Source organism: Grammomys surdaster, unplaced genomic scaffold, assembly GCF_004785775.1.
Source record: "Grammomys surdaster isolate TR1022 unplaced genomic scaffold, NIH_TR_1.0 205, whole genome shotgun sequence".
Lineage (NCBI taxonomy): Eukaryota > Metazoa > Chordata > Mammalia > Rodentia > Muridae > Grammomys > Grammomys surdaster.
The window spans coordinates 355,396-374,339 of NW_021604650.1; the positions used below are offsets into that span (position 1 = coordinate 355,396).

The following is an 18,944-nucleotide window of genomic DNA, read 5'->3' on the forward strand; positions in this document are numbered from 1 at the left end:
TTTGTTTTGTTTTGTTTTGTTTTGTTTTGTTTTGTTTTGTTTTGTTTCTCACCCATATATGTTTTGTCTTTTAAAAACTCTCAGCTTAATGGAGTGAGGGATTTGGATCTAGACTATCCTTTAACAAGAAACTTTGACTCAAGGCCATTCTATCTGATTCTGTACTCCTCATTGATTCCTTTGCTTCTTACAACATCCAGACATTTTCTAGGCTCAGAGCCAAGACATTATTACAAGTGTTTCCAGTATCAACAGTTAACACATTTCTAAGGGAAAATGAAGGAACACAGATCTCATGAGTTGGAGTATTTGCAATGCATAGCAGTGTTTATTTTTCCTTCCTTTCACAGAACTATCTTTAAATATATCTCTGCTGGGGATGTTTGGTCAATGCCTACAGGAAAAATTCTGGCTCACAATTTCCATGAAGCTCTGTCTACTGCTGAAATGACAGGATTTGCAGTATTCCACTGCTCCAGGCTAGTAAAGGAAAAGTTTTCCAGTCCTTTTCTACCTGAATGCTCAATCTGAAAAAGTATAAATATTTTGTTTATGGGAATCTCCCCATTAATCTTTCCTGTTCCATTCACATTTTAGTGAGTCCAAAGTGTCCCTGTCTCTTTCAAGTTTTACATTCACTTGCCCACTGCCCGTCTTTTTTTTAATCATTTATTTATTTATTTATTTATTTATTTATTTATTTATATGCACTCCAGATTTTATTCCCTTCCCAGTCCATCCTCCAACTGTTCCACATCCCATACCTCCTCTCCACCCCGCTGTTTCCACAAGGATGTCCTCACCACACAACACACACCCCAGCAGACCTCTAAACTCCCCTGGGGCCTCCATCTCTTGAGGGTTAGGTGCATTTTCTCTGACTGATCCAAGACCCAGCAGTTCTCTGCTTTATATGTGTTGAGGCTTCAAATCAGCTGGTGTATGCTGCCTGGTTGGTGGTCCAGTGTTTAAGAGGTCTCGGGGTTCAGGTTAATTGATACTGCTGGTCCTCCTACAGGGTCGCCCTCCTCCTCGGCTCCTTCCAGTTTTTCCCTAATTCAACCACAGGGGTCAGCAGCTTCTGTCTATTGGTTGGGTACAAATATCTGCATCTGACTCCTTCAGCTGCTAATTATGTCTTTCGGAGGGCAGTCTTGACAGGTCCCTTTTGTGAGCACTTCACAGCCTCAATAACAGTGTCAAGCCTTGGGGCCTCCCCTTGAGCTGGATCCCACTTTAGGCCTGTTGCTGGACCTTCTTTTCCTCAGGCTTCTCCATTTCCTCCCTACAGTTGTTTCAGACAGGAACAATTATGGGTCAGAGTTTTGACTGTGGGATGGCAACCCCATCCCTTACTTGATGCCCTGTCTTTCTGCTGGAGGTGGGCTCTACAAGTTCCCTCTCCCCACTGTAAGGCATTTCATCCACAGTTTCTCCTTTTGAGTCCTGAAAGTCTTTCACCTCCCAGGTCTCTGATACATTCTGGAGGGTCCTCCCAATGTCCTGCCTTCCAAGGTTGCCTGTTTCCGTTCTTTGTGCCAACCCTCAGGGCTTCAGTCCTTTTCCCAGACCCAATACCAGATAATGTTCCCCTCTTCCCCACCCACCCCCATCCACTTTCCCTTCAGGTCCCTCCCTCACCTCCTTATGATTACTTTCTTCTACCTCCCAAGTGGGACTGAGGCATCCTCACTTGGGCCCTTCAGCTTGTTGACCTTTTTGAGTTCTGTGGACTGTATCTTGGGTACTCTGTAGACTTTTTTTTTTTTTTTTTGGCTAATATCCACTTATTAGTGAATACATACCATGCATGTCCTTTTGGGTCTGAGTTACCTCACTCGGGATGATATTTTCTGTCGGATGCTGCCCGTGCGCCAGTCGCAGGTGGGGACACAGGGCGGTCCCGGGGCATGCTGCTCAGCCACGATGGGCGGCCGCGGGGGCGCGAACAAGAGCGGGCGCACAGCGGGCGGGGATGTCCTGAGCACCGGCTCTGGGCCGTCTCGGGACCCATGGCTCGATAGAGTGCAGAGAGCACTGGGGCGGGCGAAAAGACTTCTTTCCCTCCCCCACCCCACACGGACAGGGGCGCGCACATGAGTCTTGATTTACACGAGGAGTCTGGATTTCAAGAGACATGTGGAGTTAAACATGTCCAGACTTATTGACACGGCGGTGGGTTTGGATGGTAAAGAGTTCTCCCAAAACATGTCGGAAGGGGTTTGTTTATATATTGGAAGTGGGTAGGGCTTCAGGTAATACATAAATTTTGAGACAGAGACCTGTTAGTCACGTGTCTTACATGACCTAACAAAGGCTTTATGCTAGGTCTCTGGGTTTTGGGGGCGTGGCCGAACACCCAGGATTCTACAGTCCCACAATTTTCCAGTTTCTCATTCCATTAAGCTGAGAATTTTGAGTAATGTTTTAGAAGAGTGGCACTGGTATCTATATCAGAGAAAGTAGCAATCATTATGTTAGACACTGTTAAAAAGTCACATATGTGGTACATATTATACATAATTTGTGCATAATTTTACATATATCTCAGCATTCTGCTTTAAATTCCCACATGCACACATATAAATACATCTTTAATGAGAATTTTAGTGTACTTGATGAACAAAATTTTGTATTTAAAAGCCTAGACAACTGATTTGTCCCTGTATTTTTCTATGGGCTTCTCCTGAGCTACATCTACAATTCTAACAAGAAGACCTCAGGAAGATCTACAATTTAGGAGTGATATCCATGGTTCCTTCTTGAAACATCAGTTGTAAGCTGGACTTTCCATTTATCTGTAGACAAAATCTTCTAAATATCTGCAAGACTATTTCAAAATGTTTTCCAATCCTTGGAACCTTCTGGTTCCTTTGCTCTTTGTGTGCAAGTAACATTTGGGAGCTAGTCCCTTCATTCTGTGTCATTAGATTAAAATATAGAGATAAAGGATAAAACTAGAAACTGGTTCTAGTTTTAGCTCTTTCTCCCACCCCCACTGCACTTCTGCCCTCTCTTCTCTTCTCTCTTCTCATTGCTTCCTCTTCTGTGCAGTATAGGAATGTGAATGGCGTGAACTCATGCATTAAGCAACTCTGAAAGGAAAATGTTGATGAGTTATGAGGCCAGTGACATAGAACACTCAGAAGTGGTACCACAGCTCATTTGCAGAGTGACAAGGAAGACAAGTGAAATAGGTTGATTCATGTGTAATAAAATGGTATATACTCAGATGTTTTTGAAATATTAAAACTGTCACTCTAGGAAGGACCTACATTTTTTATCTTGTTGTTTTCGTAAGGTCTACAGTAGCTTCTAGTATTCCTCAGTGAGAGAAGATGTGACTAACCCTCTAGAGACTTAAGGTCCCAGAGAGTGGGGCTGCGGGGATGTGAACATCCTTTTGGAGACAGGGGGAGGAGGAATGGGATGAAGAACTGTCCAAGGCCAGACTGGGAGAGGGATAAGACTAGATTATAAGCAGTTTAAAAAGAATCAAATCTGAAAAAGAAAAAGAACTCTCTGCTTAGTTCTGTACTCTATTTTAAATGGGCTGTTTGTTTTGTTGAAGTTAAGGGTTTTTTTTTAGTTGTTTATATATTTTGATATTAACCCTCTATCAGATGTGTAATTGGTAGAGATCCTTTCCCATTATGTAGGTTCCTAATTTGCCTGAAGGGTGGTGTCCTTTGCTGTACAGAAACTTTAGTTACATGAGGTCCCATTTGTTAATTGTTGGTCTTAGTGCCTGTGCTATCAGTGTCCTTGTTGACTTCTGTCTCGACCTATTTGTTATTCAGTGGTTACTTGTCCATGAGTATGTCCATGAGTGTCCATGAGTATGTGAAGTTCCTGTTGCTTCTGTTGTTAGTGTCCAGATTTAATCCAGGGCGGTCAGATAGGATGCAGGGCGTTATTTCAATTTTCTTGTATCTATTAAAACTTGCTTTGTATCTGAGTGTATGGGCCATCTTGTAGAGGTTCCATAAGAATTGAAATGAAAGTATATTATTTTGTGATTGAGTAAAATGTCCTATAGATGTGCATTTGATTTATTACCATTTTTAACTACATTTCTGTTTAGTTTTCTGTTTCCTGACTATTGATGGCAGTGGGTTATTGTGGTCACAAACTAACAGTTTATGAGGGTCAATATGTGATTTTAACTATAGTAGTATTTCTTTTATGAACTAGGGTGTTTCTGTGTTTGGTATACAAATGTTTATAAATGCAATATCCTCTTGGCGGATTTTTTTTTCCTTTAATGACTATGTAGTATTCTTCCTTATCTCTTCTGAATAGTTTTTGTTTGAAATTCATTTGGTCAGATATTACTACACCTGCTGTCTCTAGGTTCATTTGCTTCTAATAACATTTTTTGTCCCTTTACCATGAGGTGATATTTATTCTTGGTGATAATATATGTTTCTTGGATACATCAGAAGATGCATTCTGTTTTCTTTTTTCATTAATTTATTTATTTATTCATCACAATCACAGTCACCCTCACATAGCTCTCCCCCCAACCCCTTCTGCTTTTCCTCTGTTAAGGGGCTCCCCCCTGGGTACCAACCCACTCTGGAACATCATGTTGCTGCAGGACTAGTCATATCCTCTCCCACTGAAGCTAGACAAGGCAGCCCAGTTAGGGAAACAGGATCCAAAGTCAGGCATCTGTTTTCTAATCCAATATGTAAATCTGTGTCTTTTTATTGGGGACTTGACACTACTAATATTAAGGGTTATCAATGAGCAGTTTTCATTGATTCCTATTATTTTGTTACAGTGTGGGGTTTTTTCCCATATTTTGGTTTACTATTCAGGGTTATTTATTCCTTGTGTCTTCTTCAGGGTAGATAACCTCTTTAGATTGAACTTTCCTTTCTAGAATCTTCTGTGGAGTAGGATTAGTAGATAGAAATTGTTTGAATTTGGTTTTATTATAGAATGTTTTTCTTCCTCAATTTGTAATTAATAGTTTTGTCAATTGATAGTGATTATCAATTGTGATTGATAGTTTCCTGGGTATAACAGTCTAGGCTGGTTATAGTAATCTGAGGTTGGTCAGTTTGTAGAAACTCAACCAGGGCCTTCTGGTTTTTAGATTCTCCATTGAGAATTCAGGTGTTGTTCTAATGGGCCCATCTTCTTATGTTACTTAGTCTTTTTCCTTAGACACTTTTAATATCCTTTTTTATTTTGTACATTTAGTATTTTGATTATTAAGTATCATGGAAATTTTTTTTCTGGTCCTGTGTATTTAGTATTTTGATTATTATCATGGGGAATTTCTTTTCTGGTCCTGTGTATTTAGTGTACTGTATGCTTCTTGTACCTTACTAGGCAACACCTTCTTTAAGTTGGGGACATTTCTATGATTTGCTTTTGGAAATATTTTCTGTGCCTTCAACTTGGGATTCCTCTCCTTCCTTTATACCTATTAGTCATAGATTTAGTCCCTTTACAGTGTCCCAGATTTCCTAAATGTTTTATCCCAGATTGCCTGGGTATTTTTTTTATTTAACACTTCCTTTAAGCTATCCATTTCTTCTACCTTGCCTTCAACCTGAGTTTCTCTCTTCCATGTCTTGTAATCTGTACACTTATTTTTGTGGTTTTTATTTGACATTCTAAATTTAATTTCCACTTTTATTTCAGTTTTTGTTTTCTTTGGTGATTTTATTTGTTAAATTCTACTCTCATGTCTTATTCTATTTTCATTATTTTATTTAACTGTTAATATTCTTACAGACTAGGATTGGTGGGTAATAGAAAGAAATGGGGATGAGCTGGTAGGAAAGGCTGAGAATGTGGGTAGAAAAGAACTAAGTTGCCCCAAAGCAGATTTCTAAAAATCATACTTTTAGCCATGTAAAGTAATTCATCAAATGACAGTGGTCATCACAATTTGTGGTATAACATTTGGAATATATGCCTGAAAACATGTCTTTTAAAGAGGCACCCATTTCTGTCATGCAAGTAGCTACATTCCACACAGAAGAAGAGGCCAACACAGTTCCCTCACATGGCATGCCATTCATAGAGCTCCCTCAGTCCTCTTCATAAGGTTACTAATCCCATAAATGAAGGCACTACTCTCATAATTAATGAAGTCTCAAAGATTGAATTTCTTAGTACTATCATTGTGGCCCATAAGATTCAAAGTATGAATCTTGGAGGAACACATTCAGATCACAGCAAATTTGTCTTCTGCCACTCATGAGAGTAGGATGGTATCTATAACAATAAGGTCAGGTTGGTGGAAGAGATGCATCCTTAAATTCTGAATCTTATGATTATTCACTACTTATTGTTTTGATTACTGGGGTAGTGATGCTAAAATCTCTTACTCTGTGAATCTATTTGTGTATATGTGTGTTTTCATTTTTGTGCGCTGAAAATATTATATAACTATAAAATTTCTATTTTAGCTTAATGTGCTTCTCTATATCTAATGAATACCCATTAAAGTATTAATCCTTCAATTAGTCCGTATATTTATTGTTCCATATATAAAGACAGTGTCTCATTATGTAGAACATGTTAGTTCTATATTTATTGTAAGTTAATGCTAAAATCACAATCTTCAAGCCTCAAATTGCAAAGCTTTAGGATTATTAGCATTGAAACAGAGGTTAAAGCAGAAAATTTGGGAACACAGGGCAAGATAAATCAAAAGACAAGCAGCTGAGCACTATGGACAAAAGGAAGGACAGTACTTTCTGAAAAACAAAGCCAACCCCAAAAGCCTCTGGCTGGCTCCCACAGAGACTCTTTCTGAAAAGCATGCCCAAAACAACCTTGACTTAGTAAACTTCTCAACGCCATAGGAACTTCTATCTTTACAAATATCCATATATCTATTAACCTAATTTTAACAGTCTCAATTGTAGATAAAAAACAGTGTCTAAGAAGCTTCCTTCTCTTTCAAGGAGGAGAAAACCTCAGACCATTCTAGGAAGTAACAAAGGGAAGACATCTAGTAGATACAGACTTGCAAACTCAGGTATTAGTGGAAAGTTTTTCAGTTATCACTTGAATCTGAATTCCATTAAAATGGTGCAAAAGCAGACTAGGAAAAAATTTAAAAGAAGAAGAAGAAAAAGAAGGAGGAGGAAGAGGAGGAGGAGAAAGTGAAGAAGAAGAAGAAGAAGAAGGAGGAGGAGGAGGAGGAAGAGGAGGAGGAGGAAGGAGGAGGAGAAGAAGGAAAGAATCTGAATTCCAAATTTCTACATCATAACAATTTATAAGAATAATTAAATTCTTATAAAATTATAATTTATAAGAATAATTAAATTCTTATAAATTATAATTTATAAGAATCATTAAATTCTTATAAAATTATAATTTATAAGAATAATTAAATAATAAATATGACAAGAAAGAAAGAAGTATGGCCTATTCAGTTGAAGGCCAACTTTGAGATCAAGGTAAACTGAGGTGGAACATCCACCACAATTCAAAATGAAATATACTAAGAATGGTCTCTGTGAGAGATTTACTAGACAAATACTTTAAAAGATATATCTTAAATATATGTAAAAGGATGGAATATAACATAAAAAAAGTACTAATGGCATCTAGGAAACCAGTGTATGGGAACATCAGTAATAGAAAAAGAATAAAACAGAAACCTGGATTTTAAAATGTAATCAATTAAAATCTTCTCTAGAGACATTTAGTGGAAGATGACCCAAATACAATAACAAATTAGAGAAGAGAAACAGAACAGTAGAAACCATAAAGATTAAGAAACTTAAAGAAGGGCTGGAAAGATGGCTCACCAGGTAAGAACACTGACTATTCTTCCAGAAGTCCTGAGTTCAATTCCCAGCAACCACGTGGGATACCACATCTGTAACAGGATCCAATGCCCTTTCTGGTGTGTCAAAAGACAGCTACAGTGTACTCATAAACATAAAATAAATAAATAAATCTTTTTTAAAAGAAAGAAGGAAGGAAACCAAGAGAGATTTACACGTTTTACTGTTATGGAACATTCACACGCTCCTATATGAGCTAAAGAGGAGAGAATAGGGAAGGAACATCTTTTTTTGAAAGCTATAATGTTATCTTTTATATACTAATATACAAATTCAAGAAGGTAAAATCTAAGATAGTGAATGCAAAGAACTTTGTTCAGAGAAATAGTCAATAGATTCTATAGAATCAATAATCAAAAGATTGATATAAGTGATTATATAAATGTGATTCATTCCCATTTCAGAGTTTCTGTTTTTAATTTAAATCTTTAGACACAACAGGTTTCTGTGGTTGAATATTTGGTTCCTTAGCTAAGAGAGAAGGTTTAGAAGGTTATGGAACTTCGGGATGTGGGAAATGATTGGCAGAATTCCCAGGCTTGAGGTTAATGTTCAAGGAGATGCTCACTTTGGTTTCTGTGTGAACTCTACTCCAAGAGAACTCCGTCATGTGCTCCTGACACCATGTACACTCCCTGGAGTAAATAGCACCCTCAGAAGCTGTGAGCCTAAACCAGTCTGTCCTTTAAGTAGCTTCTGTCAGATATTTTGTCACTGCAATGAAATTAATAGCTAATAGATATGCTAAGTGCATAATTTAGTACAACATATTTGTATTAAAATTCCAGTTTTGTAGTCTGTCATATATGGCTTAACTCATATGAAAAGCTAGTGGTAAGAAATTGAGAAGAGCAGATGTGGTGGTACACATATTAAACCCCAGCTCTTGGAAGCAATGTAGAGGCAAGCAGGTCTCTGAGCCTTTGAGGCCAGCTTAGGCTACATAGTAAGTTCTATACTATGGCTACTAGTAAGCTTTACTACATAGTAAGGAAGCTGGCAAGGACTACATGCTAAGACCCCATCTAAAAAAGATTGGGTGGGAAGCATTTTGCTTCAGAAGATATCTGTTCTTTTTAATTTCTTGTTTTTGTTGTTTATTCAAACTGTTATTGTCCTTGTAATCAAATCCTTCCTTTTCCTCAGGTTTGGGAGGAAGCTCATTTTCACATGTTCTTTACTGCAAATGGCCATCACTGAAACCTGTGTAGCTTTGGCTCCCAGCTTCCTCATCTACTGCTCACTCCGATTTCTCACAGGGATTTCTTCCTCATCCATGAGAACAAACAGTGCTTTGCTCAGTAAGTCAAAGCTTTTGATGAGCATTGTATAAGATTTGAGTTGGACCTAGGTGTCCTTCCCACCTTTCTTAGAAGTCAAACTTCATTTTCTTTTCTTTCAGTATTAGAATGGACAAGTCCTAAATTCCAAGCTATGATAATGGCACTGATATTTAGTGCCGGAGGAGTTGGACAGATACTACTGGGAGGCCTGGCTTTTGCTATTCGAAACTGGCGCCATCTCCAGCTGGCGATGTCTGTACCAATGTTCTTACTCCTTATTCCCACAAGGTATGATGAGCCTTCTTTCCTCCTCTATGTTATGGAATCCAGGGATAGCAATGAACATGAAAGCAGGACATAAGAAATGCATTTGTCCTTGGTCCACACAAGACAGTGTTCATTCCTCTTTGTATTTACGTGACAAGAGGACAAGTATCTCTGTCATATAAAACTGAGAAGGTTGGATTCAACTTGAATTTAAGATAAGCAATAAGTAGTTTTATAAAAATCATAATCATACATATGTTGAGTAAAAAAAACCTGAATTTTCTGACAAGCAATCATTCTTATTTGAAAATCCTGTTTAACTGTGAGTTCCATATTTTGTTCACTTGGTTTGGCATATTTACAGTAAAATAATGTATACTAATTGATTGATGTTCAGATTTCACCATGCACCATTTATTTTTTTACTAGAGAAAACACACACACACAAAAGCAGAAATTAGCAATTAATCTTTTCCAGAATGTTCTTTCTGGCTGTCCTTGCTACTAAGTCTCAATTATCCAGGCAGTAATAAACACTTCAAGATCAGACTGCCTCTGTTGTAGTTTGTATTTCTGTGAGTGACTTTGCAAACAAAAAGAAACGTATTGAAAACTATGCTGACTTTGACATTAAATAAAAGGCAAATTAAGTTCATATTCACAACTTTTTAATGAAAAAAAAAATCATGACTTCTCCAGTTTAAAGTGGTAGGCAGAACAGCTCACTTCTCCAACTAGCTCTTTGGATTCCCTTGCTTTCCCCAAAAAAAGAAAAAAGAAAAAAAAGAAAGACAAGATGTGCTATATCAACAGAGGAGGCATATTTACTAGAAAGGGCTAGAAAATGCTTACATATGCTTAATATAGTAAGATGAGTTCATACAGAAAAAAGGAAAAGCCCTCAGCAGGTTCTTCCATATCACTTTATCATAGCCAGCAAAATTATGCCCATTTTACAGATTAGAAGTGAAGCTAGAGTTAGCTTGCTTTTGTAGCCAGAAAGAATTGATTGCTAGGAGCAGCAATGACTGCACTTTATTCAGTTGTTTATTTTTTGCATAAGAACAAATTAGGTATAAATGTTTACCTTAACAAGAAATTTGGGAAATGAGTATTCAAGTGTCCCTCATGTTGCAGTTCTGTGAACCCTAATTCTGGGAGTGCAAGTGTAAGTCATACGTGAGTTATTTCCCATTTTCCTAGTGAATGTCCAGAGAGTATTAGATTATATTTATTAATTTAATTGAATGAGTAGTAGGTGTTAAATTAAACAATATAATTGTTGAAGGATACATGTCACTTTTAAAATGATAAATGTGATCCTTAAAAGTACAAGGTAATTGAGAATTATCTTACATCCAATGTCTTGAGCAGGTGGTTGTCAGAGTCAGCTCGATGGCTGATTGTGACTAACAAACCCCAAAAGGGCTTAAAGGAACTTAGAAAAGCTGCCTGCATGAATGGAATGAAGAATTCTGGAGACACACTAACCTTGGAGGTGAGCTATGAGAACTGGTTATGATACAAAGGAAACACAAACTCGCTAAGTTTATAGTAGTTAGTGCCCAAGATGCAAAGTGCAGTGATGGAAAATACCATGTAAGAATGCTTCATTCAAAAAATTAAAATCACTTTTGTTTTTCTTCATTTTATTTCTTTTTTTTTTGAAGATGTGACTTCTTTTTTTGGATATTCTATTTACATTTCAGATGTTATCCTCTTTCCCCACTTCATCCCCACCCAGGAAACTCCTATCCCATCCCCCCTCCTCCTGCTTCTATGAGGAGGTGTCCCCACCTCCCCACCTACTCTCACCTCCCCACCCTCAAATTCCCCCACACTGGGCATCCAGCCTTCCCAGGACCAAGGATCTCCTCTCCCACCTATGCCCAACAAGGCCATCCTCCCCTACATATACAGCTGGAGCTATGGGTTCCTCCCTATGTGCTCCCAGGCTGGTGGTTTAGACCCTGGGAGCTCTGGTTGGTTGATATTGTTGCTCTTCCCATGAGGCCACAAAGCCTTTCATCTCCTTCAGTCTTCTCTCTAACTCCTCCATTGGGAACCCCATGATGAGTTCAATGGTTAGCTGTGAGCATCCTTCTCTGTATATGTCATGCTCTGGCCGACCTCTAAAGAAACAGCTATATCAGGCTCCTGTCAGCATACACTTGCTGGCATCTATATCAGCATCTACCTTTGGTGACTGTACATGGGATGGATACACAGGTGGAACAGTCTCCAGACAGCCCCTCCTTCAGTTTCTGTCCCACACTTTGTCACCCTATTTGCTCCCATGAGCAGTTTGTTACTCCTTCTAAGAAGGACCGAAGCACCGACACTTTGGACTTCCTTCTTCATGAGCTTCATGTAGTCTGTGACTTGTATCTTGGGTATTGCAAGCTTGAATTCTATGCTGACTATTTTTTTATTGTTGAGATTGTTAAACTGACACAAGCTAAGGTCTGGGAAGAGGGAATATAAAGTTTAAAAACGCCTCTATTAGATTGACCTGTAGGCAAGAATATAGGGCTTTTTCTTGATCAGGGATTGATGTGAAAGGGCCTAACCCTGTATGGGTAGTATCACATTCTTACTTTAATTCTACTTTAATATCTCTCTCTCTCTCTCTCTCTCTCTCTCTCTCTCTCTCTCTCTCTGCCTCCCTCCCTCTCTTTCAAGTAATTTTAATTAAACTTTCTTACAGAATCATTATGAATTGTGAAGATTTAATTAACTATCTTGAACAACTTAACACATAACTATCTCATGTCTCCCAGCAACCATTAATACATCCTCAGGAGAAACATATGAGCCCTTCCTCATTAGCAATAGCTAACTACCTGTGAATCCTCAAGGAGAGGCATGGCTTCATGAACTTCTCTACTCTCCATTATGGAAGTTGATGGCCCATTCTCATGCAAGTCTTATACATAGATGCTGAGAATTTAAAATGCACTAGCCATGCTAGGTCAAGAAGACAACACTACGCATCACCTTACCCCTTCTACCGCCTTTGATCTTTCCTCTGCTCCCACTTTCACAGTGTTCCATGAACTTTAGGAAGGGGTGATATAGACATCCCATTTATGGCTAAATATTGAACAGTAGCTTATTCTCAGCATATAGACTAGTTATGGCCCTGCAGTAACTGTCACCAACTACAGAAAAAGAAGCTTCTCTGTCCAAATACTTAATCTATAGAAATGAACAAAAAAAACATTTGGAAGACAATTTTATTGGAATATCATTTCTGTTAGCAAAATAACTATAATAGTCTCCCTCACTAAGATCTGTGACATTCACAGTTGTGGGCTTTTGACAGGGTTTTAAACACCAATATAAATTCTCTCCTATTAGGACTCTTGTGGAAGAGTTAAGAGGATTGAAGGAACTGAAAGGGATGGCAGCCCCATAGGAAAACCAACAGTGTCAACTAACCTAGACCCCTAAGGGCTCCCAGAGACTGAGCCACCAACCAAAGAGTCTAGATGGCTGGTTCAAGGCCCCTGGAATATATCAGCAGAGGGAGAAAATGCTCCTAATCCTGTAGAAACTTGATGCACCAGGGTGGGAGGATAACCAGGAAGTTACCCTCTCAGAGGAGAAGGGAGGGCAATGAAAGGAAGAAGTCTGTGAAGAGAGACCAGGAGGGGGCAACATTTGGAATGTAAATGAATAAAATAATTAATTTTTAAAAACCTCCTGTTAGAAGATCTCAAATATAATTGCAAAGTATCTGGTTACCATCATGACAATGATATCAGTGATATACCAGTAAGTACATCTTGCCAAGAAATTATCAGTCATGTAACCTAACTATCCACAGCTGACTAAAATTATGATGATGATTTTATTGTCATCTAGAGTAGCCTACATAGCACCTTCCAACACTGCAAAAGCTAGCCAGCAGGGATGAAGTTTCGAAATCAATTCTAGCTTGATTTTTCTATGTCCTGCAACCAGAATATATATCACATTTAGATATGTTGTTAACATTAGTTCTATTAGGAAATCTAAATAAAATTGTATGGTGGTAATTTTGACTGTAAAGTTGAAAATATCTAGAGTATCCTAAGAGATAAGTTCTGAGGCATACTTGTGTTTGAACATTTTGATTAGGTTAGCCTCTTAGGACTGAGCTTGGGATTGTATTGATTGGGTTATCTGATGTAATAGAAAATTCAAAAAAAATGACAACATTCTTTGGGCTTGGGTCCCCAATTACATAAAAAGGAGAAAGCTAGATAGGCATGAGCATCTGTTGCTCTCTGTTTCTCATATGCAAATACAGTGTGATCAGATGCCTCATCAATTTCCTGCTGCCAAAATTTCACCATCATAAAAGACTATATTCTGAAACTATGAACCAAGATAAATCCTTACTAACATATTTCTTTTGTTGGAGTACCTCTGTCACAACAACAGAAAAGTAGTACCAGGAGTGGGGTCATTGCTGTGAAAAACCTGACCATGTAGTCAGTCTTTAGACTTTTGAAACTCATTTGTGGGAAAAATTTGGAAGATTTTGAACTTTGAGTTATAATAGTATGTACAGTGTAAGCTGAAGTCAACAGACCTTTCTGGTGTGACCTGGGAAACTTAAAAATAATTGATGAATATGTTTGATGGAGAATTTTTTTTAAAACAAGAGACCATTTCTGAGTATCATATGGCTAGTCTTTAATGCATTATACAGGTCTGCAGTGGAAAAGGAAAAAAAATTGAGCAGTTTGTCAAGAAGCAAAGAAGGCAAGAAACTTAAACTTTGCAACCTATGTATGTTATTTTTAAAAAAGCTGAAATTATTAAAGAATATCCTGTTTATATGGAACAGTGGAAAACACACCATGGGGGCAAGACCCTATATATCTCAAGACTCCCATTTGTGAAATTCAAACTTATTTAAAAGTACAAAGCTTGAACTGGAGATCCTGGGCAGCAGCTCTGCTCTCAATCTCAAAAAACCAAGAGGAAGCAGGGCTCCCAGGAGCTCTAACCTGGGTGGTATCTTAGGTAAGGAGACAGCAATACCCACCCCTAACAGGGAGTAACTGGAACCCACTAGGACCCAGGAATTCACGCCTGGCCCAGAGCACTTGTTCCTTCCCTCTAGGCCTGAGCACTGAGCAGATCCTGGGTGGCAGCTCCACACCCAATCTCAAAAACCCAGAAAAAGCAGGGCTCCCAGGAGCTCTAACCTGGGCAGTATCTTGAGTAAAGAGACAGCAACACCTGCCCCAAACAGGGAGTAACTGGGACCTACTGAGACCCAGTAATTCACTCCTGGCCAGGAGCAATGGTTCCTTCTGGTTTCCACCCTAGCACTGAGCAGATCTTGGGCCTCAGCTCTAACCCCAGCAGCAACATCCACCCCAAACAGTTCTGACACAAACAATATAATAGGAAAGATAGACTCAAGTCAGAGACAGCACAGGTAGCACTAAGAAGATCAAGATGGCAAAAGGCAAGCACAAGAACATAAGCATCAGCAACCCAAAGTACTTGGCATCATCAGAACCTAGTTATCCCACATTAGAAAGTCCTGAATTCCCCATATCACCAGGAAAGCAAGAGTCACATTTAAAATGACTTCTAATGATGATGATAGAGGACTTTAAGAAGGACATAAATAGCCAGGTGGTGGTGGCACACGCCTTTAATCCCAGCACTTGGGAGGCAGAGGCAGGCAGATTTCTGAGTTTGAGGCCAGCCTGGTCTACAGAGTGAGTTCCAGGACAGCCAGAGCTATACAGAGAAACCCTGTCTCCAAAAAAAAAAAAAAAGACATAAATAACACTCTCGAAGATATTGAGGGGAACACAGGTAAACAGGTAGAAGCCCTTAAAGAGGAAAGATGAAAATCGCTTACAGAATTACAAGAGAACACAACCAAAGAGGTGAAGCAATTGAACAAAACCATCCAGGACATAAAAATGGAAATAGAAAAAATAAAGAAATCACAAAGGGAGACTACCCTGGAGATAGAAAACCTAGGAAAGAAATGAGGAGTCATAGACGCAAGCATCACTGACAGAATACAAGAGATAGAAGAGAGAATCTCAGGTGCAGAAGATACCATAGAAAATACTGGCACAACTGTCAAAGAAAACACAAAATGCAAAAAGTTCTTAACACAAAGCATCTAGGAAACAATGAGAAGAGCAAACCTAAAAATAAGTATAAAAAAGAGTGAAGATTCCCCCCACTTAAAGGGCCAATAAAAATCTTCAACAAAATTATGGAAGAAAACTTCATTAACCTAAAGAACAAGATGCCCATAAACATGCAAGAAGCCTACAGAACTACAAATAGACTAGAACAGATAGAAATACCTCCTGTCACATAATAATCAAAACACAAATGCACAAAACAAAGAAAGAAATTTAAAAGTGGTAAGGGAAAAAGGCCAAGTAACATATAAAGGCAGACCTATAAGAATTACACTAGACTTCTCGCCAGAAACTATAAAAGCCAGAAGATCCTGGACAGACATCATATAGACCCTAAGAGAACACAAATGCCAGCCCAGGCTACTAAACCCAGCAAAACTCTCAATTACCATAAATGGAGAAACCAAGATATTCCATGGTAAAACCAAATTTACACAATATCTTTCCACAAATCAGGCCTACATAGGATAATAGCAGGAAAGCTCCAATACAAGAAGGGCAATTATACCCTAGAAAGAGCAAGAAAGTAATGCTCTTTGAACAAATCCAAAAGAAGATAGCCTTACAAACAATGCCATGGCTAATAACAGAAATAACAGGAAGCAACAATCTCCTCTCCTTAATATCTCTTAACATCAATGGACTCAATTCCCCAATAAAAAGACATAGGCTAACGGACTGGATACATAAACAGGACCCAGCATTTTGCTGTATACACGAAACCCACCTCAGTGATAAAGACAGACACCATCTTAGAGTAAAAGGCTAGAAAACAATTTTCAACCAAATGATCCTAAGAAACAAGCTGGAGTAGCCATTCTAATATTGAATAAAATCGACTTTCAACTTAAAGCTATCAAAAAGGATAAGGAAGGACATTTCATACTTGTCAAAGGAAAAGTCAACCAAGGTGAACTCTCAATTCTGAACATCTATGTGCCAAATGCAAGATCACCCACTTTCATAAAAAAAAAAACCTCACTAAAGATCAAAGCACACATTGCACCGCACACAGTAATAGTGGGAGACTTCAACACCCCACTCTCAGCAATGGACAGATCATGGAAACAGAAACAAAACAGAGATCCAGTGAAACTGACAGAAGTTATGAACCAAATGGATTTAACAGATATCTATAGCACATTTTACCCTAAAACAAAATAATATACCTTTTTCTCAGCACCTCATGGTACCTTCTCCAAAATAGACCATATAATTGGTCACAAAAGGCCTCAACAAATACAAGAAAAATGAAATAATCCCATGCATCCTATCAGATCACCACAGACTAAGGCTGCTCTTCAATAATGACAAAAACAATGGAAAGCCAACATTCACATGGAAACTGAACAACACTCTACTCGTTGATAATGCAGTCAGGGAAGAAATAAAGAAAGAAATTAAAGACTTTTTAGAATTTAATGAAAATGAAGACACATCATACCAAAACTTATGGAACACAATGAAAGCAGTGCTAAGAGGAAAACTCATAGCTCTAAGTGCTTACAAAAAGAAACTGGAGAGAGCATATACTAGAGCTTGACAACACACCTGAAAGCTCTTGAACAAAAAGAAGCAAATACACCCAAGAAGAGTAGACAGCAGGAAATAATCAAACTCAGGGCTAAAATCAACCAAGTATAAACAAAAAGAACTATACAAAGAATCAATAAAACCACGAGCTGATTCTTTGAGAAAATCAACAAGATAGATAAACCCTTAGCCAGACTAGTCAGAGGGCAGAGAGACAGTATCCAAATTAATAAAAATCAGAACTGAAAAGGGTGACATAACAACAGAAAGTGAGGAAATTCAAAAAATCATCAGATCCTACTACAAAAGCCTATACTCAACAAAATTGGAGAATCTGGATGAAATGGACAATTTTCTAGAAAAATACCAGTTACCAGTGTTAAAACAGGAGCAGAAAAAAACATCTAAACGGTCCCATAACCCCCCCAAAAATAAAAGTAGTCATTAAAAGTCTCCCCACACATAAAGTCCAGAACCAGAGGGTTTTAGTGCAGAGTTCTATCAGGCCTTTAAAGAAGATTTAATACCAATTCTCTATAATCTGTTCCACAAAATAGAAACAGAAGGAACACTACACAATTCATTCAATGGAGCCACAATTATGCTCATACCTAAAGCACGCAAAGACCCAACAAAGAAAGAGAACTTCAGACCACTCTCCCTTATGAATATCGATGCAAAAATACTCAATAAAATTCTTGTGAACCGAATCCAAGAACACATCAAAACAATTATCCATCATGATCAAGTAAGCTTTATCCCAGGAATGCAAGGTTGGTTCAATATATGGAAACCCATCAATGTAATCCACTATATAAACAAACTCAAAGAAAAAAATCACATGATCATATGAGATGCTGAGAAAGCATTTGACAAAATTCAATACCCCTTCATGACAAAAGTCTTGGAAAGAGCAGGAATCCAAGGCCCATATCTAAACATGGTAAAAAGCAATATACAGCAAACCAGTAGCCAACATCAAACTAAATGAAGAGAAATTTGGAGCACTCCCACTAAAATCAGAGACTAGACAAGGCTGCCCACTCTCTCCCTATCTATTCAATATAGTACTGGAAGTTCTAGCCAGAGCAATTAAGCAACAAAAGGAGGTCAAAGAGATGCAAATTGGAAAGGAAGAAGTCAAAATTTCACTATTTGCAGATCATATGATAGTATACTTAAGTGACCCCAAAACTTCCACCAGAGAACTTCTAAACCTGATAAACATCTTTAGCAAAGTGGCTGGATATAAAATTAACTCAAACAAATCAATAGCCTTCCTCTACTCAAAAGATAAACAGGCTGAGAAAGAAATTATGGAAACAACACCTTTCACAATAGTCACAATATAAAATACCTTGGTGTGAATCTAACCAAGCAAGTAAAAGACCTGTATGACAAGAACTTCAAGCCTCTGAAGAAAGAAATCGAAGCAGATCTCAGAAGATGGAAAGATTTCCCATGCTCATAGATTGGAAGGATTACTATAGTAAAAATGGCTATGTTGCCAAGAGCAATGTACAGATTTAATGCAATCCCCATCAAAATTCCCACTCAATTCTTCACAGAGATAGAAAGAGCAATCCTAAAATTCATTTGGAATAACAAAAAACCCAGGATAGTGAAAACTACTCTCAACAATAAAAGAACTTCTGGAGGAATCACCATGCCTGACTTCAAGCTGTACCACAAAGCAATAGTGATAAAAACTGCATGGTATTAGAACACAGGCAAACAGGAGAATCAACGGAATAGAATAGAAGCCCAGAATTGAACCACCATACCTATGGTCACTTGATCTTTGAGAAAGGAGCTAAAACCATCCAGTGGAAAAAAGACAGCATTTTCAACAAATGATGCTGGTC

At 38.2% G+C, this 18,944-nt stretch overlaps 1 protein-coding gene across 1 annotated transcript in view; it reads left to right on the forward strand.

Moving 5' to 3' along the window:
- The window catches only part of LOC114624305 (solute carrier family 22 member 19), a 47,865-nt gene that overhangs the window by 5,047 nt on the left and 23,874 nt on the right, over positions 1 to 18,944 (forward strand). The window contains exons 3-5 of the mRNA XM_028771219.1: positions 8,970 to 9,124; positions 9,226 to 9,394; positions 10,748 to 10,871. Of these exons, the coding sequence (XP_028627052.1) occupies positions 8,970 to 9,124; positions 9,226 to 9,394; positions 10,748 to 10,871 (448 nt within the window). The remainder of the gene's footprint in view (positions 1 to 8,969; positions 9,125 to 9,225; positions 9,395 to 10,747; positions 10,872 to 18,944) is intronic.